Source organism: Drosophila obscura, unplaced genomic scaffold (genome assembly GCF_018151105.1).
Source record: "Drosophila obscura isolate BZ-5 IFL unplaced genomic scaffold, ASM1815110v1 contig_87, whole genome shotgun sequence".
Classification (NCBI taxonomy): domain Eukaryota; kingdom Metazoa; phylum Arthropoda; class Insecta; order Diptera; family Drosophilidae; genus Drosophila; species Drosophila obscura.
This window is the reverse complement of record NW_024542880.1, coordinates 3,091,909-3,117,211: the sequence shown is the minus strand read 5'-3', so window position 1 is coordinate 3,117,211 and position 25,303 is coordinate 3,091,909. Positions and strand designations below refer to the sequence as shown.

Here is a 25,303-nt window from a genome sequence, read left to right as displayed (position 1 = left end):
CAGACGTAAGATACTAGAGTTATGTGAAAAAAACAAGCGCAACCTCTGAAAAAAGCTTTAAACAAAAATACCAGACTTCAAAAATTCTTAAAAAAAAAGTTCTGCCATAGAAAAAAAACCATAATTCTTTAAAAAATTTTAAAGCCCCATATCTATCAGAAAAAGTCGGTTTGGATCCTTGAGGAAAAAAAGAGTTCGATTTTGTCGAGTAGTGTTATTATTGAGAGACTGGCTTACATAAAAACGTACAGACGGACATGACTATATCAACTCTCCTATTCATGCTGAATTAAAGAGTGTATAAAAGACATGTGTCTGCTTTAAGTGGTTGAAGGTGCTACCTTCGCTATAGAGTGTTTGTCACGCCCCATGAAACAGGTACCAAATGACCAAAAACGAAACAAAAAAAGCTTGAAACTGTTAAATAAACCATCCAAGTTTTGTTTAACAACAAAAGTTTTGCAAAAAATGCAATAATTTTTAAAAATTTTGGTAGCACTACTATTATTTTTAACGCATCGAAATGTGATGTGGTGATATTTATCGAGAAATCTCAAATCAAAAGAGACATGCTAGTACAACTTTATAATCAAGGACAGCAATGCTTAATAGTTGTACGAGTAAAGAAACAAATTCGATTGTTGAAGGAATAGCCGAAAAAATTAGCAATATGTAAATCCATTAGTAGCACTCCTACTATTTTGACCGGAGTATATTAAGGGGTATACTGTATTTGTGGTAAAAGTGGATGTGTGCAACTCAGAGAAGGAAACGTTTCCGACCCCATAAAGTATATATATTCTTGATCAGCATCAAAAGCCGAGTCTCTATCTGTCTGCCTGTCCGTCCTGATGAGCGCCAAGATCTCAGAGACTATAAGAGCTAGAGCAACCAAATTTTCGAGATTCATGTTATATCACAAGTGTATTTCAAAATTTCGCCCCGCCACCTTCCGCCCCCACAAAGTACGAAAAGCTGTGGCAGGCACAATTTTAAAGATTCGATTAAACTAAAAACGCAGTATCGTAGAGAATGCCCATATCTACCAGATTGCCGATCTAATCGATCGATTAGCCGATGAGATAATTCAGCTGCTCTCCCGCCTACTTCAAAAGACCCGCTACCATTCCCCTCTGCCTCGTTATGTCGGACCGCCGCGGGGAGTGAAGTATAGATAAGGAGTATTCTGGTAGCGATGAGGGGGGGCCGGCGGGTTACTAACGATAAACGAAATTAATCTTTCTGGAAAATGAAATTAATACATGAAAATTTCATAATTTGCTACGATTTTCGACGTGGATTTTCGAGACAAGAATGCTACGATCAACTTATTTCAACTTTTTGCGATGAAGCACCATGCACAGCCATTGCGTAAAGCTGGTAAAACGAGTTCAGTAGTGTACGTACTTCGCTGCAGTACCAACACCGTGAGGATCATCCAAAAACGATTGTTGTACCGGAAAAAATGGATGCTGTGCAGAATGGGCTGTTGCAATTTCGTCATATGACATACAGTGTCTCACAGCTTAAATGAACCAAACGAGCAGAAAAACTTAAAAGTGGTATAACTTCTGAACCATCTACCTTAGCACTGAAAGTCAAATGTATATTGATAGAAAAGCAACTAACTTCATTTATTTTTTAACATTTTATTTACGCAGTTTCAAGAATTAATCACAAAAAGTCTGCCTCATTTCATTCCACAGCCTATTTGAACAACTAAAAGTCGATATATTCTAAGTTCCTCTTGTTGTTTAAAGCAATTTTTAGCCATTTTTGCATGGATTTGACCAATTTTTCTGTGATCTATAGCGTAGTTTTTCCTCACCCCTCTGTAAGCGCTGTTTTTAAGTCCCTTTTCGCGTTTTATAATGTTCTGATTCAATATTAACCAACAATCCTCAATGCCATTTAAATTCAGGCTATTGAGTAGATGGAATCATTAAGTGAAGGCTTTAAAATTGGCCAGTTTCGAGCAATTCCTGATTTAAGGTTAAGGTTAAGGTCCACCTGCTAAAATAAAAAAAAAACTATCTTTTATACCTAGTTTTTCGAATAGTTGAAGAAGGTTTCTTTATGTCCTTGTCCATGTTCCCATCAAAGAAAGCTAAATTCCCAACACCAGCGGCTGATATATGTGCCCAAATATATCCCATCCCCAGCGTTCACGTTCTTTGTTATAAGCTAGTTATTTGTTCAAATGGGTTAAACCGAATGCATTTTTGCGATTACGATTTTCGTAACTTTTTCCTATCGATAGTGTTTCATTCCCAAATTGTTTTGCGATATTCGTCTTAAAAAAATATTTGTTTGGTTTGGAAATGGAAATATTTTAGTTAAATATGCCATCGTTTTGGCAATCGTATATTATAGCAAAACAAAACAAAAATCGCCGTATTAAGAACAGACGATATTTTTCCCCTGGCCGATATTCATATCGAGTTTTTCGGTCAAATGGGGATTACCACTTTGTTGTTGCTTAGGTTTATTTTGGTGAGGTTAATTTGGGGGCCTTTAAAAATAATTTTATTAAATATATTAGGATATACGAAAATGAATTTTAAATTATATAAACCTTAAACATCAGCGGAGTTGTTTATATTTTTTCCCGCTTATACAAAAACCGGAGAACGCTTTTTTGCGATTTGACTGTCATTCTCTATGACACTGCGTTTTTAGTTTTGAATCTTCAAAGTTGTGGCTGCCTCAGATTTTCGGAAGAGGGCGTAGCGAAATTTGGAAATACACTTGTAGCAGTGTGATGTCACATGAGTCTGGAAGCAAAATTTGGTTTCTCTAGCTCTTATAGTCTCGTCTAGCTCAGACAGAGACTCGGTTATTGATGCTGATCAAGAATATATGTACTTAATGGGGTCGGAAACGTTTCCTTCTCTGCGTTACACATATGCACTTTTACCACAAATCTAAATATACCCTTTAACTCTTTTTTGAGTACGGATATAAAAAAAAACTCAAATTTTGTCTAAACATGTGTGTTTGAACGCTTATTTCACTTTGATTTGTGTAATTCTCTGGAACACAACATTTTATGATAGATTTTTTGATTTTTATACCTCTTTTTCAGTTTCTTTCTCCGCCTCCCCAGCCAGAGACACGCTATTCATTATCTTTCTCGCTCGCACAATCTGCCGCGTTCTGTGCGCGAGCAACCCCTAGCGGAGGAGATGTAGAATCTAAATGGTACATGTACAATCTACATTTTAGATGTAGAATACATTGTAGATGTAGATAACAGATGTAGCAAAAAAATGTAATTTTTTCTCGAAATTTTGACTTTAAAAACTCGGGAAAAGTCGAAAAAAATTCTTGGCCAACATTTTTTAGTTTTAGATAAACGCATTAATTAAGCGTCGTTTAAGGTATTTTTCATTAAAATCTATGGATAAACGGTCAACTCGCAGCCGAAATTTTGACTTAAAAACTCAGGAAAATTCGAAAAAAAATAATTCTTGGAATGCATTTTTAGTTTTAGATAGACGCATTACTTTGGCTTCGTTTATTATTCATTAAAATCTATGGAAAGACGGTGGAGCTAAATTTTGTTAACCAAACCCAAAACATGAAGAAATAGACAAAAAATACTTTTTGGTAGGTTGCGGGCCGAACTTCCAATTGTGAACAAAGCAAACGAAAAGGGGTTGAAAAGGTGTTCATTTGGCACTGGACCAGCGACGTACCGGAGGGTATTTTTCAGGTAAAATTAGTTTTGAGTCGTTTTGGTCAAACGGCTGCAAAAATACCTTAAACGACGCCTAATTAATGCGTCTATCTAAAATTAAAAATATTGGCCAAGAATTATTTTTTTTTCGACTTTTCCCGAGTTTATAAGTCAAAATTTCGAAAAAAAAAATATCGAAAAAAATTATGAAATTTGAATTTGAAAGCTTGATATCTTCCAGGCGTTAAGCTGCAGATACAAAGCGTCTGGGTTAGATTTATAGCTGCATTTTTCAGCTTTTCAGAACTTCGTTGCAACCAGATAAAAGATACTTAAGTTATGTGAAAAATAGAAGCAGTAACTCTGAAAAAAAACTTTCAAAAAAATACCAGATTTTAAAAATTCTTAAAAAAAATTAAATCATAAAAAAAAATAATGTACTACAACATTTTTTAATTTCCGAAATCTATCAGAAAAAGTCATTTTGGTCCACAGCGTAAGGAAAAAGTTCAGTTTTGTTGATTAGTGTAATCGTTGGGTTGTACCATATTCCCCGTATTATCTAAGATATATAAAGCGCACATAAATGTCTGCAATTCAGGTCAATCTATTAAATACATTTCCAGCATATGCAGCATTCTCATCAAGTCCACATAAAATTAGGACACTTTTCGCAATTATTATAGCCACGTGCAGTCCAGCAAAGCCAACTGAATTGTGGCAGAAACATCACGATAATTTGTCAGAGGATTTTTTTACATCGATTGTGCCGTCAAACGGCTGCTATAAAAATGGACTATATGCCGGAAATTTACAAGGAAGCATTGATCTCTATTGAAGACATTTGCTTGATGATGGAAAGCAAAGCACTAGCTCAATTCGGTATGACAGCGCCTAATCGAGAAATACACGACCTTTTCAACAAAGAACTGGAGCGTGAACAACAGTATGATCGTGCCGAGCTTAATGGGTTTGTGCAAAACAATGAGCCATGGTTAAATATCACTCAAAGAACGGTTTACGACCACATATTGCGAGCTATCAAAAAACAACATGGTGGATTATTCTTTTTAGATGCAGCTGGAGATAGCGGAAAAAGTTTGTCATTTCGATTATTTTGGCTACCATTCGAGCACAAGGTAGATTCGCATTGGCTCTGGCTTCGTCTGGCATCGCTGCCACATTATTGGATGGTGGTCGCACGGCGCGCACTGCCCTTAAGTTGCCCTTGAACATGCAGGCTGACGATAATCCTACTTTGCAACATTTCAAAAAGATCTGCAATGGCGAGAGTGCTGCAGCATTGCTCTCTTAATGTTTGGGATGAGTGTACTATGGACAAAAAGAAATCACTGGAAGCACTTAATCGTACGTTGAAAGATATTCGTGGAGATAATCGATTTTTTGGTGGTGCATTGATATTGTTAGCAGGTGATTTCAGACAAACATTGCCTGTAGTCAAACTAGGAACTTCTGCTGATGAAATTAATGCGTGTTTGAAAACATCCAATTTGTGGCGCTCTGTGAAAACACTTAGATTGACTACAAATGTACGTGCTCAATTGCAAAACGATGCTTCAGCAGATTTGTTTTCCAGACAACTGTTAGACATTGGTAATGGCATACTTCCCGTTGACAATTCTGGCTTCATAACGCTTCCAAATAATTTTTTCATTTTTGTGTCATCGAAGGAATACTTGATTCAGAGAGTGTTTCCAAATATTGTACAAAATTATAGAAACCATGACTGGTTGAGGGAAAGAGCAATTTTGGCCGGAACAAATATAGATGTCAATGAGATCAACGTATCTATTATTGAATTCCATCCCAGGATAAATGGATGCGTTTAGGTCGATTGATACAATGATTAATGATGCTGTAATTATCCAGTCGAATTTCTAAATTCATTGGATTTACCTGGATTGCCGCCATACTTTGCAATGGTACAAGACTTTCTGTTAAAAAAGTTATGACTAATTTACTTGAAGCAACTATTTTGACTGGGAAATTTTGTGGTGAACACGTTTAAATTCCGAGAATTCCGATGCTTTCGACTGACATGCCATTTGATTTCAAACGACTTCAATTTCCAATTCGTCTTGCTTTTGATATGACAATTAATAAATCACAAGGACAAACGTTGCAAATTTGTGGTTTAAATTTGGAGCATCCAGTATTTTCAAATAGTCAACTGTATGTAGCGTGATCACGAGTAGGCAAACCTTCGGCGTTATTTATTCATTGTACCGACGGCAAAACAAAGAATTCTGTTTATTACAAAGCATTGCAATAAATTAAATATTTTAGTACATCAAAATTATAATTTTTTAATTTCGATGAATTCCTAAACATTAAATTAGTAAGCAGCGAAGCGCGGCGGGTCTGCAAGTTGTATGTTAAAAATTCTTGAAATCTGTTCAATTGGTTAAACTGTTGTCTTAAAATGCTCTCTGTATATCTGCTATGGTAGATCAGCAGTGAATTCGCGCCAAAAACAAAAAAACAAAAACAAAAAAAAAACACGTCAAAATATGTACCTGCTCGACTCGAGCCTCGCATTTAGGGTGGTTTAGTTATTTTTGTTTTTGTTGAAAAATTTAACATTTTATACATTTTTACAACGCGCAATACACGTACATAGTTTTATTTAAAGAAACGCTGCACTTACCTGATAAAAGTTTTGCCCAAACTTTGACCAAAATAAAAAAATTTAAAAATACTCTGATTGATGATATGATAATGATGATTTAATATATTTCATCTATTAGACATGTGATATCTCAAAATAAATCGGAAAATAGTTCTTCTAGAGAAATTTTAAGGTTATGAGATATTTTTTACAAGGTAGATGAATATTAAACAAAATTTTAAAATGAGTTTTATAATCCGACCCTTTTGGCTAATGTTATCGATGTAGAAGCCAAACGGGTCCGATGCCCAAATATGGGCTTTAAACTTAGGTAAAGGAATATTGTAAGAGCACGCATAAAAAAATTACTTGAAAACAAAAATATAAGTATTTTTTAAATTCAGGTCAAAGTTGAAAAACAACCTAAAAACTAGATGGTTATAAAAATACGTTTTTCTCTAGAACTGTCTATGCAACGGACCAGTTTTTCATTGAATATTGATAACAATGAATACACCTAGTAAAAGATACAAAAAACAGAATGATACCTCCTCACACTTTACTGTTTATTCTACCTGAAAGATGCAGTATGTAAATAATGTTTGAATACATTTTTGCACAGGGAAATAATTTGATTGCTCATTTCTCCTAAGCTAAAAGTCAAATGTTTTGTAAACTTGCATTTTTGAAAGCATTGGGAAATTTTCTATCGGATTCTTGTATCCAAACCGTTCAAAAAATGAATTGAATTTTGCCACCACTTTGCGGCTGAGGCCCCACTGTGCGTCGGTCGCACCTTCGACTTCATATTCTGCTCGGGTGCCGCAGCGGCAGAGAAAAAAATCCTAAATGACGCGTACTTGACATTTGTCATCGCTCACTATTGGTACTGCAGGGCAGCTGTGCAAAATCACATGGAGGTGCGTCAGCCACACAAGTAGATACATATATGTACATAAATACATACATACTCATATTTACATGTGCATGTGACGAAACGTTCATAAAAGGAAAAGAAAAAGTAGAATGTATACCATAAATTCCATTTGCCACACAACAACGACAACAAAAATGCAATTGGTAAGGGTAGAAATAGAATAACAGCGACAAGGACACACATTCCCTTATTAATACCCAACCTCAGCATAAGCAGCTGTGAGTAGAGATGGGCGCGTGTCGAATATTTACAATACAATACGATAAAAGTCGATACAGCCACGAAGAATATACTCATTATGGTCGTATAAAACTAGACTTCAAGTCCAATCTGGACTACAAGAGAGAGATAGTATGAGAACAAATGATAAGTTATGCACTATGTATGTACATAAGTAGGTATCTATCCGCGTGGACACCCGAATCTCGCAGAGTAGAAAAGTCAACCGCACATTCGTTTAGAAGTTGGTAAGCAGAGCATCCTAAATCTTGACTTGAACTGGGTAAAACCCTGATGGGTTTTTGCGAGCGAGTGAAATATATGATGTCATTTGGTTTGTAGTCTAACTAGTATCAGAGTTGTACTTTCAATGTAGAATTTGGCTAGACTTAACAGCTGTGTGTGTTGGTGAATCAATGAACCACCAATACCAAAATAAATTTTTCGTTGTGACTCCCTCTAAAGTCTAGAGTCTAAACATATGTATCTCTGTCTTTCAGTCAAGTGCAGTCGAAAGACCATTTCCAATACGGCCTGTCCGAGGTCGATCCCGTGCTTTAAAATCAAATTGGAAATTATAGTGAGCCTCTGCAAGATTATGGAAAATGCAGTCACCCCTAAAGTGAGAAACAGAAAGCAACCCCTGACTTGTGCAGTGCCGTGCAATATGCTTTGAATAGTTTCCTTTGCTTTGCCGTAAGGCAGATTATGGACTTGGTGTTTGGGTAGATAGCAAAGTCACAGGAGTACAGTAGGGATATGGATAGACTTGTGTCGTGTGTGCTTGATCCTCGATTGATAGATCCTCTATTCAGCTTACGTTGGTGGCTTCGAACCGGAAAAAAATATTTCGAAATCAGACCGTCCGTTTTACTTGGAATTTGCCTTCTACCCTACATAACTATATTTCCACGCAGTTGTCGTCACACTCGGCATTTTGACAGCATTGCCTTCCCTTAATTGTGCTCTGCATCCTATTCTGTGCTTCACCAAAAACCAGAACCATCCCCTGTACTCTCTAGCAATATGGGGAAGGTAGCAGTAACAGAAATATACCAAGGCAAGGGAGCGGACCGAACAAATAACAGAAATTTGTTGAAAATAAAAAGCATTTTTCAGTTGAAGAAACGAGTTTCTCCCAAACAGACGCGTATTGGTTTTCCTGTTCTGTGTGTGTATGTTCATTATATCTCTGTGAAAAAACTAATTTGATCAAAATACCTTGCCACGATTATCCTCGAAAGCCTTAAAATTTTAAAAGTCATAATAAAGCGGTTGCATATATAAAAAAAAACCATAATTACATATGCGTCGAAATTTCATTTCTTAATAACCTCAAAAAACACCACAGTTTAATTATACATACATATGTATATATTTATTGTAAGAAATATACAAACAATTTTTGTTTTTGTTTATGTTTTGTTATCCGAGTAAAGAACATACAACTCGGAACTAAAAAGTTGTGTTTTTTTTTGTTAAATTTAGAAAACGGCTTTAAGTTGGCGCCGTTCTCTAACCACTTGGATTCCCTTGAGGAATTCAAGGCATTATCGGGTGAGTTCATGCGACGAGTATGATTAAGTTTTTCCATTTTAGCCGGTGCTATCGGCATTCGAATAATTTCATATGACATTCAAACAATCAGTCTATTTTGTCAGTCAGTAAGGGATGTACAACGACTGAATATGATACAAATATGTGACCCTGTCTAACGACGTTCATTTCCGTGATCATCTTGAATATGTATACATACATACATTGTGGGTCCGGATAACAGATATTCATGTTAATAAATCAAATGATAAATATTCAGTGAAACATTTACTTTAGAACTGGCTGAAACGAAAAGAATAAAATGTTTTATACCAACAATAAATTGTGTATTAGTTAAATTTTCCTGTGATTATTCTTACATTGTTGTTTTCAATTATTTTTCATTACAGTCGGTCCCGGCACCATACCATCTCCTTGGACCCCAGTGAATGCCGGTCCTCCAGGTGCACTAGGGTCGGCTGACACAAATGGCAGCATGGTGGATAGTAAAAACTTGGATGTTGGTGATATGAGCGATGTAAGAACACTAATTAATGCACTCACATCATTTACCACTGAAGGAATAAATGATATTAAAGCAAGAGAACAAAAGTGACTCGAACAAAATTATCTATACACCTAATACAGAGCTTTGCTAGGAAACATGAACGGGAAATGATCTGGGAGAAGATTAACTACCGTATAGATAATTTTATTCTAAACCTAAACCTATTCTGAACTTATTATGTTCGTTTGGCAGGATGAAAAGGATTTATCGTCCGCCGATGCCGAGGGTGTCTGGAGTCCAGATATTGAACAGAGCTTTCAAGAGGCATTATCTATATATCCACCATGTGGACGTAGAAAAATTATTTTGTCGGATGAGGGAAAAATGTATGGTAAGTAACCATTTTTTTTATAATACTAATACTCCGTACTCATTAGGTTGAGTCAAAAAAATGTGTGTTTTTTTTTTTTAATTTTCAACGAAACACCCCTTAATTTTGTTATCGTGGGTTAAATAGTAATATTTAATTGTAATATTAATAGTAATATTAAAGTTTATATTTTTATTTTAAAAATTTGTTAAACAAAAAATTAAAAAAAAAAATTTTCTGAATAAACTGGAGATTGCGGTGAAATCTATTGCATATGTATTGATACTTTTAATATAGCCATTAATCAGTTATTGGCAGTAAAAAACCTGCACAAGTTTTTTCGAACAAGCTAACTAAATATACATATCAACCAACTACCTGATTTTCACCAATCGTTAATTTTTTAACAGTTACAAAAAAAAATAAAATAAAAATTCCTTATTATCAATACGAACTAGTTTTTAAATTCAATGTTATTTGAAAAAAAACGGACGAATTAAATTTTTTATACCTCGATATAGATATAGACGATATAGACTCAGAGACTAGACTAGATGTATATTAGATATGGTGAGAAAAACTGTTTAATCGTATATATTCAAGATGGGTTGATCGGATCCGAAGACCCGATCTTGGCCCTTTCATGTAATGGTCTGTGGTCAAAATACAGTGGTATAAAACCTTGGGTTTAGAACTGAAAGCTAAAAACTGTTCGGTTTTATAACTCAAAGCCCCTCTTACGCTCTTACTCATGGAGATGGAAACAGATAAAATATTTTAAAATTCTAACAAAATAGGTCATTATGTGAAATCACGATAAACTGAGTGCATCGGCTCCGATACCAATTCCAGCTCTTGCGTACGAGCGCTGTCTTAGAAATAGCCGACCTGACATATGTAGTTGTGTTGGAAAATGTTCACAAAAAATATTAAAAAGGGAAAGTACCGACTATAAAAATATTAAGTTTGAAGCTTTTGGTGCCTGTAGCGTTTGTCGATTTTAATAGAGAACGCTTAAATTGATTTGAAAACATGGACAAAATTGGTCATCGTTATGTAATTCAATACTTCTATTTCAAAAGTCTTAGTCCAGCCAAAAAGACAACCTGGATTCTACCTCTGGTGATTGTGCTCCTGCGGTTACAACAATAAAATATTGGGTGGCAGAGTTTATGCGAGGTTGTTCGAAGATGACCACATCAGAAATGGTGGCAAAAATTAAAAAATATGTATTGGATGATCGGCGGCTGAAAGATCTTGTGTTAGCTGAATGTGTAGGCATTTTAAAAAGTGGTGTACATCGCATATTGACCGAAAAGATGGAAATGAAAAAGCTATGTTTTGTTGCGTTAAGATGGCTGCCGCTTTTTCTCACAATCGACCAAAAACGCACTCGTGTGACAACTTCGAAGGAGTGTTTGGCGTTGTTTAAACACAATAAGGACGATTTTTTGTTCGATTTTTCGTAAACGTGGATAAGACGTGGATCTACCACAACAGAGCAGAGACTAAAGCTGGCCAAGGTGGAGTTTTTAGACTATAAAGTGGAGAATGTTTACTTGGAATGCTCGCTGTATTAACCACATTGATTACACTACTCGACAAAACCGAACTTTTTTTTCCTCAAGGATTCAAACCGACTTTTTCTGATAGATATGGGGCTTTAAATTTTTTTAAAGAATTATGGTTTTTTTTCTATGGCAGAACTTTTTTTTGAACAATTTTTGAAGTCTGGTATTTTTTTAAAGCTTTTTTCAGAGGTAGCGCTTGTTTTTTCACATAACTCTAGTATCTTTCATCTGGTTGCTAAGAACTTTGCTATTTTGAAAAGATAATTAAAACAACTAGAAGTTAAGCACAAACACTTTGTGATTTCAGCTTAGCGTCTGGGAAATAAAAAGCATTGAAATGCAAAAATGATAATTTTTTTGCGGTATTTTTAACGAAATTTTGACTTTGAAAAACTCGGCAAAAGTCGAAAAAAATTATATCCTGGGACCTCTAGTTTTATACCCGTACTCAAAAAAGAGTTCAGGGGTATATTAGATTTGTGGTAAAAGTGGATGAGTGTAACGCAGAGAAGAAAACGTTTCCGACTCCATAAAGTATATATAATCTTGATCAGCATCAATAGCCGAGTCGATAGAGCCATGTCTGTCTGTCCGTCTTGTTTGACGCCTGGATCTCAGAGACTATAAAAGCTAGGGCAACCAAATTTGGTTTCCAGACTCATGTGATATCACACTGCTACAAGCGTATTTCAAAATTCGCCCCGCCCCCTTCCGCCCCCACAAAGAACGAAAATCTGTGGCAGGCACAATTTTAAAGATACGATACGTAGATACGTAGAGAATGCCCATATCTACCAGATTGCCGAATCTGAATCAGATCGGATCATAATTATAGCCAGAATGAAGAAATTAATTTTCAGTTGCTTCCCTCGCCCCCTCCTGCAAGAGAAACCCTACTCATTCTCTTTCTCGCTCGCACACTCTGCCGCGTTCAGTGCGCGAGCAACCCTTAGCGGAGGAGATGTAGAATATAAATGGTACATCTATAATCTACATGTTAGATGTAAAATATACATTGTAGATGTAGATAGAATATGTAGCAAAAAAATGTAAAATGTAAAATTTTTTGTTTAGTTCTAAAATTCTAAAAAATCGTATGCTCAAAAATGTATATACTGTCTGAGTACGGGTATAAGTAGAGTCGCGTCCCCAGAAGCGTCTCACACGTTCCTTCTCGTTTGTGATTAGGTTCATTAATTAGGCGTCGTTTCCTTGAGGAAAACTCGTGTCGAGTAGTGTTATCAAAAGCACTCACTAAAAAACTTACTTTTGACATCTTTTTACGGTTTAGGGTCCCATGGCCCGCGGTTCACGCATACAACTGGAGAGCCGCATCTTGGCATCGACTTTGAAAACTCAGGAAAAGTCGATTTAAAATTATCTATATATATAAAAATGGAGAGATAAAAATGTATAGCGCACCATCACGTGAGAACGGCTGGGCAGATTTGCTGTAAATTTGTATTCAGTTGTGCGTATTTGCCAGAAGAATGTTTTTACGTAAGAAAAACCATCGATCGTGAAAAAAATTGATTTTTATAACATTTGGGTCGATTTGGCTCAAATTTTGTTCAGTTGTTCGTATTTGCGAAGAGGCATAGTTGAAGATGAGTTCTAAACTCGAGATATTATTCATCAATTGAGTTATAATATGCCTGCTATTAGACGATCAAACCTTGGACGATGTACACGTCGTGAAAGGCAAGAGGAACGTGCAGAAGTAAACGAATGGAGACGTGCCCATATTGCAGAGGTTCACGCTGTACAATTGCCACCTTAAATTCGACCAGTAGACTTAAATCGCGTTGCTTTCGAAAACGATTGCGCAATAGCCTACCAAGACCTTCGCTGCGTTGATATCGGTTCATTGTCTTTCCTATGTCTCGTGCTAAGTACAAAATGACTGTCGCACAGTGATATCAATCTGAAGTTTATCTGAAGGCGTTATAATGGGGCCAGACAACGTTCGCCCGGTCCGCTAGTATTTGTATATTTTCTGTATATTTTCTGTATTTTTTGTGTATGGGTGCATTATGCGTCGTTTAATATCTTTCATTCAAATTTATGGATAAAAGGTTAAGCTAAACTTGTATAACCAATCCTTCAAAAATCACAAATCACAAATAGATATGGTACAGAATGCTCTTCGATGTTGCGTTCTTCGTTTTCTCGTATTTTTTAAATTGTGGATGCCAGAGGTTTTTGTTATTTGTGGGGGCGGAGCGAAATTTTGAAATACACTTGTAGAAGTGTGAATTTTGGAAACAAAATTTGGTTGCTCTAGCTCTTATAGTCTATGAGAACTAGGCGCTCATCGGGACGGACAGACGGACAGACAGACAGAAAGCCATAGACTGGGCTATTCACGCTGATCAAGAATTTATATACTTTATGGGGTCGGAAACGTTTCCTTCTCTGCGTTAACCACATCCACTTCGACCACAAATCTAATAGACCCCTTAATTCTTCGAGTACGGGTAAAAAATAGAAATATGTAAAAATGTAAACAAAATAATCATTTGTTCTATCCCCTTTTTGCTTTTTATTTTTTAGGTCGCAACGAGCTTATAGCAAGGTACATTAAACTGCGTACTGGAAAGACGAGAACCCGGAAGCAAGTCAGCTCCCATATCCAAGTGCTCGCCAGGCGGAAACTGCGGGAAATTCAGGCGAAAATAAAAGTCGTAAGTAACATCCCAATTGTGCTCCAGGAGGAAAGCTTAATAAAAAGCGCATCTGATGGTTTCAGTTATTCAGAAATATGTGTACATATTTTTCATTTGCATGCGAGATGTATTCTTTTTGAAAATTATGATCGGTTTTAAGGGTTAGAATGCTGTTACGTATTTTTATACAAAAGTTATGGAATAATTGAATGTAACAATCTAGAGCAGGAAATATGTTTCAGTTTGCAGATGGGAACTTGTGTACGAGTCAGTGTCAGATTAGGATCCCTTAACGAATCAGTATAACCTCCACCAACTCGTATTTGATAAAGTGTAGAATCTTTAATACAATGCCAAGATCTATGTGACGATCGTAATCTACAACCTTCATACTCTTATCAGACTGCATACATATATGCAGAAGTATATGTGTCCCTGCTGTCCTTAATACTTATACATATATTAATGGATACTTAACATCAATACTCGCATACACACCCACAAGCCTGCGTCTATATCCCCTACCAAACCCTAAAGCCAATCAATACACGACCAACTGAAACTCTTTTCCAGGAACCCAATTGTGTGTCCTTGCATTTATTAAATGACAAAGAACAGACTCTGCAAGCCATGAGCACGATGACTAGTTCACAAATTGTTTCTGCCCAAGCAGCCAATAATCTGGCACTGGCTGCTTCAGCGCTGTCCGTGGGTATGCACCACACGAAGAATAACCCACATCCCGCTCACCAACACCAGATGGGTGTAGCCGCAGCAGCAGCAGTAGCTGCTGCAGCAGCAGCCGCTGCAGCAGTGTGTCAGCCGGCAGTAGGTGCTGTTGCTGGGCCATGTTCAACTTCAGTCTCAGGGCCGCCGCTAAATTCGTCTTCTTCACCGCGACACTATGCCTACTCTCACCACAACCATTCCCATCACAATCTGACACATCTCCCGCACAGTCAATTGCATCCCCATCACCACCATGCGGCGGCCGTTGCAGCAGTTTACCACTTCCAGCAGCAACAAAAACAGCAGCAGCAAAGTGGGCCAAGCGAGACTGACACAGGCGCAGTGTCACCGATTCTTGATGTCTCAATCACGAGTCAGGGCCTGGCCCCAACACCATCCCAGCCGTTACACCATCCGCCGTTGTATCCGGGCGTAAGCAAATGTTTTATATACCAAATCAATTCATACCGCATCGTGCAGTTTCCAGCACAGCATTAAAAATCCATAGAAAGCAATACATAATTCAACCACAAAAAGCATACACAACTGTTCATAAGAGTAGTTAATTCATTTCCTTTACTGCGACAAAATTCATTCCCAACTTATGCTACACAGTTACTGACCTGCAAGCAGACTATATGCAATGATAATACCACCTACGTCACAGCCGTATCACCTGTGAAACTCATTTTCTGTTGAAGTTAGCTTAATGTACTCATAATCGTTCGTTTACTCGGTTTAGCTACAGCCCTGACTCTCGTTACATAGTGCTTCGATCCGATGCACTGATTTTTTTCGGTAGGCCAGCGCTGCGCTGATGCTTCTTTGCGTTACACTGACACTGAAAATCGTTCAAATCATTAATTTACATAGTGACATTTATATATCGAGCTATTCTCATATATCTTCATGTGTCTCTGTCCCACTTCCTCTCGCTCTCTCTCTCTCTTTTTCACTATCTTTATCCTACTGTATGTAATATGTACATATATAAAGCCATTGATGGCGTAGTTGGGCAACATGTTTCATACCATTGCCCGCGCTATGCCCACAGCCAAGGCCAATGCTCGCTTGCTCGCTGAATTTGACTCCTTATTTTTAATACGCCAGTTGATGCAATTGCTATAATGTTGCCACAATTTTTAGCAGAACAGAATGTGTACTAGTCGCTCGTTTGCCACGTCGGTCGTTGTTTGCTGGTCGATGGCTAACACTAATTTATGTCAATCAATTAATAAGAAATTGATGAGCCCTTTCCTATGTTCGATCATCTTGTGTAACCTCCAATAACAATTACATACTGACCGTTTTAAAATGAACGAAGCTATCGATTTATCTACGATTTCTAATCAATTTGTACACGTTCTGTACTACACTTAGCAATTTTGGCAGCCTGGACTACAGCCAAGCACCTCGCAAGAGTAAGTTGCCATCGCCCACCCTTAGCAGCTGACAATAAAACGCAATTGCATTGACCAATAGTTTCTATGATTACAGCATCAAGCCGTTCGCACAGCCACCATATCCTACGGGTAAACCATCAACGGCCGTATCCGGGGAAATCGAAGCTGGTATTCCGTCCGCACAATTGCCATGGGAGGGACGCGCTATTGCTACGCACAAATTCCGCTTACTTGAGTTCACTGCGTTTATGGAAATCCAAAGAGATGACATGGTAAGTACAATAAAAATCGTTACACTTCAAATGAATTGATCTGATCTCTAGTTAACATCGCAGTATAACCGCCATCTTTTTGTGCAACTCGGCGGCAAGCCATCATTCTCCGATCCGCTACTTGAGGTGAGAGTTATCGTATGCCGTGGCATCTAGGAAACTAAACCATAACTATTTCAGACAGTTGATATCCGACAAATATTTGATAAGTTTCCGGAAAAGTCTGGCGGGCTGAAAGATCTCTACGAAAAGGGTCCGCAAAATGCGTTTTACCTGGTAAAGTGCTGGGCTGATTTAAATACCGACATTACGACAGGCAGCGAATCGGGTGATTTTTATGGCGTAACGAGCCAGTAAGTCCTAACTTATCAGTCTACCTTAGTATTTTTAACCATACTGAGAAAACTTTACTCCAATGCAGATATGAAAGCAATGAGAACATCGTGCTTGTATGCTCGACGATTGTTTGCTCATTCGGCAAGCAAGTGGTGGAGAAAGTAGAGAGCGAGTACTCACGCCTGGAAAACAATCGCTACGTCTATCGCATCCAGCGTTCACCTATGTGCGAGTACATGATTAATTTTATACAGAAGCTGAAAAATTTACCCGAACGTTACATGATGAACAGTGTGCTAGAGAACTTTACAATATTACAAGTGAGTCTAGTATATGTTGGTGTGGTCTATTTCTGTCAATGCTTATCTTCCTATTCCATCTTGACTGATTTATTTACAGGTAATGCGAGCGCGAGAGACGCAAGAGACACTTTTATGCATAGCGTATGTTTTTGAGGTGGCAGCGCAGAATAGCGGCACCACGCATCACATTTACCGTCTTATAAAGGAATAGCAAGAGCTGCATGAAGCAGCGCCTAATTTGTCCGCAAATCCCACCAATGCACAAATCAGCGAATACAGTAGCAACAACACCAACAGAATCAAAAATACAAATAAAAATATCAATACGATTAGTAGCCACCATAACAGCAATACCAACAGCAACGCCAACGATAATAGCAAAAAACCGCAAAAGTGTGCTAAAATAGATATTACAAATGGGAACTCATCAGAATTAGAAAAAACTATTAAACAGTCACCGACCTCACCGCAGCTACAGCAGCAACAGCCACATTTACTGGTGCAACAGCAACAGCTTGATACGATAGCTGCGCTACAGGTGGAAGAGGTTATATACGCACAGAACCAAGCTGAAAACACCTATCAGTCACAACAGCAGTTGCATGCGCGACTAGCACCAAATATGCCACTGCAGGAAGAGACAACAATCCGAAATCAACAGCAGCATCGCATAAATGCGCAGCCGTTTAGCGCATGCATCTCAAGCAAAAATCAGCAGTTTGGGACGGAAAAACTAGAGCAAAAACAATTAGGCACATACGAACACTTTTTAAGGCTGTCCACTATGGAATATGGGGTTACTGAAAATCCATCCACGGCACTAAACCTCAGCAGCATTGGCGGCAAGGATCCCATATCTGGGTCCAAACCAGATCATGAAGAATCACAAGAGTTGTCCATGCGTCAACAGGTAAATGTAGGTGCAGACATGGGGGTGGTGATCGCTGCTGATGCCAAAGTTGTCAGAAACCATGACGAGCCGTAAGCCATCGAGTCTTGGCGAGTTTTTTTTTTTGGGTTAAATTAGCAGGATCTAAATCGTTGATCGGCTTGTAAAAAAACCTGCACAATCGTAGATACCTGCTTCCAGTACATTCAGGGCGGACACGGAAGAAGCTAAATAATTTATATCAAACCTTTTTGCGTTTTCCTCCCTTTTTCCTAGGCAGGTGACCATGACTGAACTGATATCCCAAATCATTGTACAAATTGTTCTAGTACATTTTTGTAGCCCTGGAAGGTTATCCTTAATTGGATGACGTTTGATTTATGTACATGTAGAAAGTAGATATAAATTAACTTAAAAGATAGGTCAACTCTGGTGATCAACAATTTTAATAATTTCCGTATTCGTATAAAATCAATTTACAATTCATGATGTACATACATACATAGTATCTTCTGAAAACCAGGGTCAAAACTAACTAATTTGGGAATATTTCCAAATTCCCGACTTCTTAAAGCAAAGTAAAGTAAACACGTTGTCATTTCAATAATATAAAAAAAACGTTTTTTTAATAACAATAAAGAATATCTCCGAAAGTATTGAAGTTACTAAAATTGTAAGCTTCACGGAATTCGAAATTTTTTGGATTAATGCGAAGGTGTCTCGCATTCTTGTGCTGGGGATAGTTCGTAATATCTAACACCCGTATTAAGTGTTCTGTGTGGACAGTCTGATGTAATTAAATCAATTTTAACATACATTAACATCAAAAATACATTTAAATGATCTCAAAGTTACTTAAAATAAATATTTTTTTTGTGTAATTTGTTTTTTTTTTTACGAAAACCCAAGAAAAACGTAAGCAAAATAAAACATTTAGGAGTTGTCGCGCGCTGATTTTGAAACAAAAAACGATAGAAAGAATATGTATATATGTACAAACGTACATATTTCTTTATATATCCTTATGTACTACAGGCATATTTCTTATTTTTTTTTTCAAAATTATTTTTGTTCATATTTTTAAAGTATGCCACATTATAATGTTGTTTAAGCGTTTTAATTTTTATTCAAGGTATGAAGCAAGGTTTGAATTAGCAACGTGGATGTAGAAATATTCTAAGAATCTAATTGGTTACTTACTCATATATCGCAGGATGGGTTGGGTTGGCTGTGTGACATCGAGACTGCAACAAGATCTGCTCGAATCGATTAGGGCAATCGTTGCGTGAAAAAAACTACAGAATATTGTATGAGCGACTGTTTTTTTCTTTTCATACGTAGTGTCAACGTACAACATACATACATATACGTATGTATGTACATGTGAGCGATTTTACATGTAAAGAATTTCATTCAGCATGAATCGAATGATCTACATCTACCGTTTTTTAAATGATAATGGATTTATAATGATAATTCGCCGAATTCAGACAAATCGACTACGTAATAATTAATAGCGAACTCTTTGCATCCACTGAAGGCTAAGCTCGAACCAACGTGCATACATACATATTGGTTTTCTTAGAAAGAGAAGCATGTGTGCGAGGGATTATTTACCAGTTCTCTCACTCGTTCATAAAGAAGAAGCAAAATCATTTAAAACACCTATTATAATTGTAAAATATTGTATTACGATTACTCGTAATCGTATATGGACATGCCTATAGCAACATGTAATAAAATAAAAATTCTATATATACATATGTATGTATGTAAAAAACATATTAATTAATGTAAAGTACTTCTTTGTTGTACGAATAAAAAACATCGCTTTTTTTTTGTTTGTCTGTAAGTAAAGTAAGTTGCAAATGCAATTGAAAGCAAGAAATAAAGGTCCGTAATAATGGCGAGGGTTGTACATTTTTTCGAGAGCTTAGCTAAGCAGTAACAATAATAATAATAGCGTAAAAGTAACATAAATAATCAATAAGAAACTCACTGTTGTAAAAAAAAAAAATAGCTTAATAACTTAAAAATTTGTACCGAGTAAAAATAAAGGATACAACAATATAATTATTATAAAACTGAATAAGACCAGAGATAACAATCCTTATATTAATTGAATAAAATAGTGCCTAACATAAGAAAAGTATTACACAATCCATTGGTAAATGGCCAATGGTAATTGAATGGGCACAGTAGAGGGCCAAAGCCTTGTTCTCAGCAAAGAAAACTTTTCCGAATTTTTTTTTTCGATTGATGTTTGTTTTTTTTAGAACAGGATAAAATAAATAAATATTTATGCACCTATTAACAGTTCACACATTGTGAATTGATTGCTTCGATTCGTATGCTTACAAATCTCATTTTTTTTTTAAGAATCTGATTGTGTTATTTAGATAATATCAAGATATCGCATACAAACAAACACCCATTCAGTATAAACAACAATTTCTAAGAACTTAGTTTTATATAATTTCCGGAAAGCCCTTGCTATCTAAAGCTGATAAGAATTTTGTAAAGTAAATCAGTATGAGAAGTACGGATTAAAATATATATGTATAAAAATATATATATATCCTTTAATTCGTATGTGTGTTTCTACGTATATAGATATCAATTCAGCCATGCAGTCGGAATTACATATATTTTTTGTTTTCAGTTTCACACAAATTGGTTTTATATCATTTAGCAAATATGAATTGCTAAAAATGTCAACCTTTTAAGAAATTTTATACCTTAATTGATCGTAGAAATCCCATCTCGATCCCATTTAATATTTCCCTATTTATAGTACATATGTACATACAAAACTTTGTGTATTCAAATATTCCGAAATAGTTTGAAAGTAAGTGATTAATTCGTGTTAACTCAGAACGCAATATAAATAATTATACGAATAAATGCTCACATGTGAATGTACGTATGTATCATACGGTCAATGAATGTTCCTTAATGGTTCAGTTTCGTTTCTTTCACTGGTGCTCAATACGATCAAACAGAATTAGAAAAAGAGAACAAGGGCATGATGGCAAATAGTTGGGAGTTTGCTGAGAAATTTTGTATCGTGTAGAATAGATGAACAATTGGGTACGTGAAAATAAAAATTGAAATAAAAAAATTACAACAAAAAATAGTTTCTTAAATTATTTATTAGTACGTTTATAAATAGATTTAGCAATAAATAAAACAAAGGATAGACAGTGAAAATTAAACAATCAAATTTAATAACGGTATAATTGATTGTACATGTATATTTTTTTTACTTGTCATTAAAAAAATGCAAGCAACAAAAAACAAAATATAATAAAAAAAGAAGCATGTGAAATTTACGTAAGGAAAAATGTGTCATTTTAATTTTTACACTGAAATGCATTAATAAAAATTTTAATATAATAAAAGAAGAAAAATTTTATTTTTGAAATATTAATCACTTGAGAATAGGATCTTTTCAGCTTATTTTTTGACCCATTTATAGTAAGCATATGCGAGAAAGCAACTGTACATATTTTTAATATGTGGCGTGGGGACTTGCGGGGTTGACCGGTGGATCTGTGGATCTGTGGGCTGCGAAAAAGAAAAATAACGATAGTTCTCGAGAGTTCAATGCTACGAATGTTCGATTTTTCGGCCTTGCTTAGCGACGAATATTTCGATCTTCATTCGAGTATGTTGCAGAAACATTTTACATTTCTTAGGATGTAAATGCATGTTAAAAGGTAGTTAATAGCACTGTGCGACTGTCATTTTGTGCTTAGCACGAGACAAAAATTAGGATGTAGGCCGAAATCATTTCCTGATACTTAAAATTTTCAATATAAATCCAAAATATTTTTTTTTTAAATAAAAAATCCGTGATTTGGTGACTTTGTTCTTTTATCGTTTTTACTCTGAATTTACAGCGCGGTTATCCAAAAAAGTAATATATTGTCAAGAAAATTCTGCTACTAAAATGTAGTAGACTGAAAGTTGAAGTTTTCTACCATTTTTAATGTTTCTTCAACGTTGGCATTTATTTTTAATTTTTGTTGTATTGTATGGTATTATTTATAACTGTACTCGAAGAGTTAAGGGGTATATTGTATTGTGGTAAAAGTGGATGTGTGCAACGTAGAGAAGGAATGGTTTCCGACCCCATAAAGTATAAATATTCTTGATCAGCATCAAAAGCCAAGTCGATATAGTTATGTCTATCTGTCAGTCCGCCTGTCCGTCCGTCCTGATGAGCGCCTATTTCTCAGAGTCCATAAGAGATAGAGCAACCAAATTTTGTTTCCAGACTCATGTGATCAAGTGTATTTAAAAATTTCTTCCTACCCCCTTCCACTACCACAAGGGGCGAAAATCTGAGGCAAACTTCCAAAAGGTATTTTTTGTTAATTATTTTTTTCATTTTTTAGGTTTGGTTAACGAATTTTAGCTCCAAAGTTTCTTCATAGATTTTAATGAGCAACGACAAACGACGCCTTTAATGCATCTATACACAAAAAAATAGAGGACACAGTATATAATTTTATAAAAATAATTTGGGATTAACTTCTAGTTGTTTTAATTATCTTTTCAAAATAGCAAAGTTCTTTACAAACAGACGTAACATACTAGAGTTATGTGAAAAAAAAGCACTACCTCTGAAAAAAGCTTAAAAAAAATACCAGTTTTCAAAAATTCTTAAAAAAAGTGCTGCCAAAGGAAAAAAAAACATTTTAAAACATTTCTAAGCCCCAAATCTTTAAGAAAAAGGTGGTTTTTCTCCTTGAGGACAAATCGTGTCGGGTAGTTATATTTGTCTCTTGTAAAGTACATTCACTCAAAAGTTTCTCATTTGTGGCAAAGTGTAATTGCACAATTAAATAATTTCAATACTCGTATGATAATGTCATATATCATTATTTCAATTACAAAATTATTTATAACTAGCTGTACCCTGCCACAATTCGCTGTGGCATATTGTGGTTGGACGCATTAGGAAGACAACAATGCATAAGTATTAAATACTTTTAATTTTGTAGTATTTGTTGGTACACAATATTTTTCTTTTCTCCATTCTGCGCGTAAATATGAAGGCTATTTGGTTTACCGACATGGAAACACGCAACATACAATTGTCCGTATGAAAAGCAATCTACATCTAAATATAAACCACAAAATTGCAGAGACTGATCTTGAGCTTTATTAATTGTCATTGCAAATGCTAATCGAATGGGAAATTTCAATTTTTATACCCGTACTCAAAAAAGAGTTAAGGGGTATGTTGTATTTGTGGTAAAAGTTGATGTGTGCAACGCAGAGAAGGAAACATTTCCGACTCCATAAAGTATATATAATCTTGATTAGCATCAATAGCCGAGTCGATAGAGCCATGTCTGTCTGTCCGTCTTGATGAGCGCCTAGATCTCAGAGACTATAAGAGCTAGAGCAACCAAATTTTGTTTCCAGACTCATGTGATCTCACACTGCTACAAGTATTTCTAAAAAATTATATGCTCAAAAATGTATATACTGACTGAGTACAGGTATAAGTAGAGTCGCGTCCCTAGAAGCGACTCGCACGTTCCTTCTCGTTTGAATTGAAATGGTTTATCAGTCGGTATCATGGAAATCCTAGGAATGGAGACATCTTTACCTTTGAAAGGTCCAATTAAGATCGTTGCCTTCAGCACGTTGTTCATACATTTCTTGACAGCGAGTCGCGTACCGTTGCAGAGTTTTGGCTGATTAATATTCCGGAGCATGATAATTGGCACAACTATTTTCAATTTCATCGACATTTTTTACTACATTCCTGTCGTGTTCACAATCGAGCATCCTCAAGCCTGGCTGCACGGCTTTCTGCTGGTTCCATGATAATCCTCTGCCTTTGTCTTAGCCGATTCGCCCCTCGCACCGATTTCCGCTCTTCCTCAGTCCTATTCGAAACATTTCTTCTCGTAAGTTCTGCCACTTTCTGTCCACTCTCTAGACTTCTCGCTAGCACTGTTGACGTCCCATCTTCCACAGAAGATTGAGAGTCAAGGGCGCTCACGTTCCTACCTCGCTGCTTCATGCCCACTACCCTACTGGACGGTCTTCACGGGATATTGTAGCTGCTCCGAATGCTACGCGTGGCCGACTCATGTCCCCACGGGCCAATCAGAACAAACATCTCTTCGAGATACTACCTTCCCGACCCCATCCAGAGGTAAGTAGGGGAAGCAACACATACATATTTTGCCTTCATCTAACTGCCGGTACTCTTTCTTTTCCAGGTTCTCTCTTTTCGCACACCAGGCATCGAGACGGTTGCTAACTGCTTGAGGATTCTCCTCTGCCAGTGCCAACCCGAGTCCCCTACTAGAGTTCCTGCTTCCCGTTGTCAGATAAGTGCAAAAAACGAACAAAACAAAAAAAGACAAATTTAATTTGTGGATTCTTTGCATTTCCAGGTCCCTCAGCGCCGTGCATCTGTGAGCCAACATATTCAGTCCCTAACAGGCCACTGGAACACCGACGGACCCAGATTGCAAACTACCACCCGAGATAGCTTCTCTCCGCTGGACATTTTTATTATCTTCGACCGTACGATTCGCTTCCGTACTCTCCCTCTTTTGTGGTCGAGCACAGACTGCGACTCTACTTTTTGTCTAAGCTTGGACGCCATTATTGTTACGAACCTTTTGGTGGTGGGGCAAAGCCGGCTAGCCAGTCATCCCAGGGCTGGATACTTCCCAAGCCCTCAGGTCGCACAACAAACCCAACAAATCGATCATCTCGGACAACATTTGAAACAACTACAAAAAAAAACGGAAAATAACGAAACGACACTTCAAAAATACTACTCGACAAACGATCTCCTACCAAAACGTGGACCAGGTTGAGGCGTTGATGTTATACCTCCAACGTACCCACCCTACCAGGGATACGGATCAGACCACATCGGATCTCCCTGCCATGTGCAGCATCTTTCTCATCATCTCGTAGTCCTGGTTCGCCTCTCCCCCATTTTAAATAATTAGCACTTCATTCTTTCTTATATGGGGCCCGCGCGGGCGGGGGTTTCAACTTAAATAAATTCTTACACAAATTTTCCTATATTCCTATAATTCCCTATCTTGGTTTTAGGTCGACCTCCTATTGCCCCATCTTGAACACTTCCTCTCTTTAACCTAAGTTATGGGTATGGGCGTGTTACAATAAATATGAATAAATAAATATAAATAAGGACAATAAATATAATTAAGAGTAAATAAATAAACGTATAAATAAATATGGGACGTCTGT

At 36.6% G+C, this 25,303-nt stretch overlaps 1 protein-coding gene across 11 annotated transcripts in view; it reads left to right on the top strand.

Annotated features, from left to right (window-relative positions):
- The window catches only part of LOC111075285 (protein scalloped), a 54,418-nt gene extending 34,328 nt beyond the window's left edge, over positions 1-20,090 (top strand). For 4 of the 11 annotated variants that reach the window (XM_022368460.2, XM_022368461.2, XM_022368454.2 and 1 more), the window contains exons 3-12: positions 9,411-9,538; positions 9,761-9,899; positions 14,003-14,133; positions 14,689-15,276; positions 16,225-16,265; positions 16,327-16,519; positions 16,571-16,645; positions 16,700-16,872; positions 16,941-17,175; positions 17,255-20,090. In XM_022368460.2, the coding sequence (XP_022224152.1) occupies positions 9,411-9,538; positions 9,761-9,899; positions 14,003-14,133; positions 14,689-15,276; positions 16,225-16,265; positions 16,327-16,519; positions 16,571-16,645; positions 16,700-16,872; positions 16,941-17,175; positions 17,255-17,368 (1,817 nt within the window). In that variant the 3' untranslated portion in view covers positions 17,369-20,090. The remainder of the gene's footprint in view (positions 1-9,410; positions 9,539-9,760; positions 9,900-14,002; positions 14,134-14,688; positions 15,277-16,224; positions 16,266-16,326; positions 16,520-16,570; positions 16,646-16,699; positions 16,873-16,940; positions 17,176-17,254) is intronic. The other 7 variants (XM_022368458.2, XM_022368457.2, XM_022368456.2 and 4 more) reach the window with 7 other exon arrangements.
- The last annotated feature ends 5,213 nt before the right edge of the window (positions 20,091-25,303 follow it).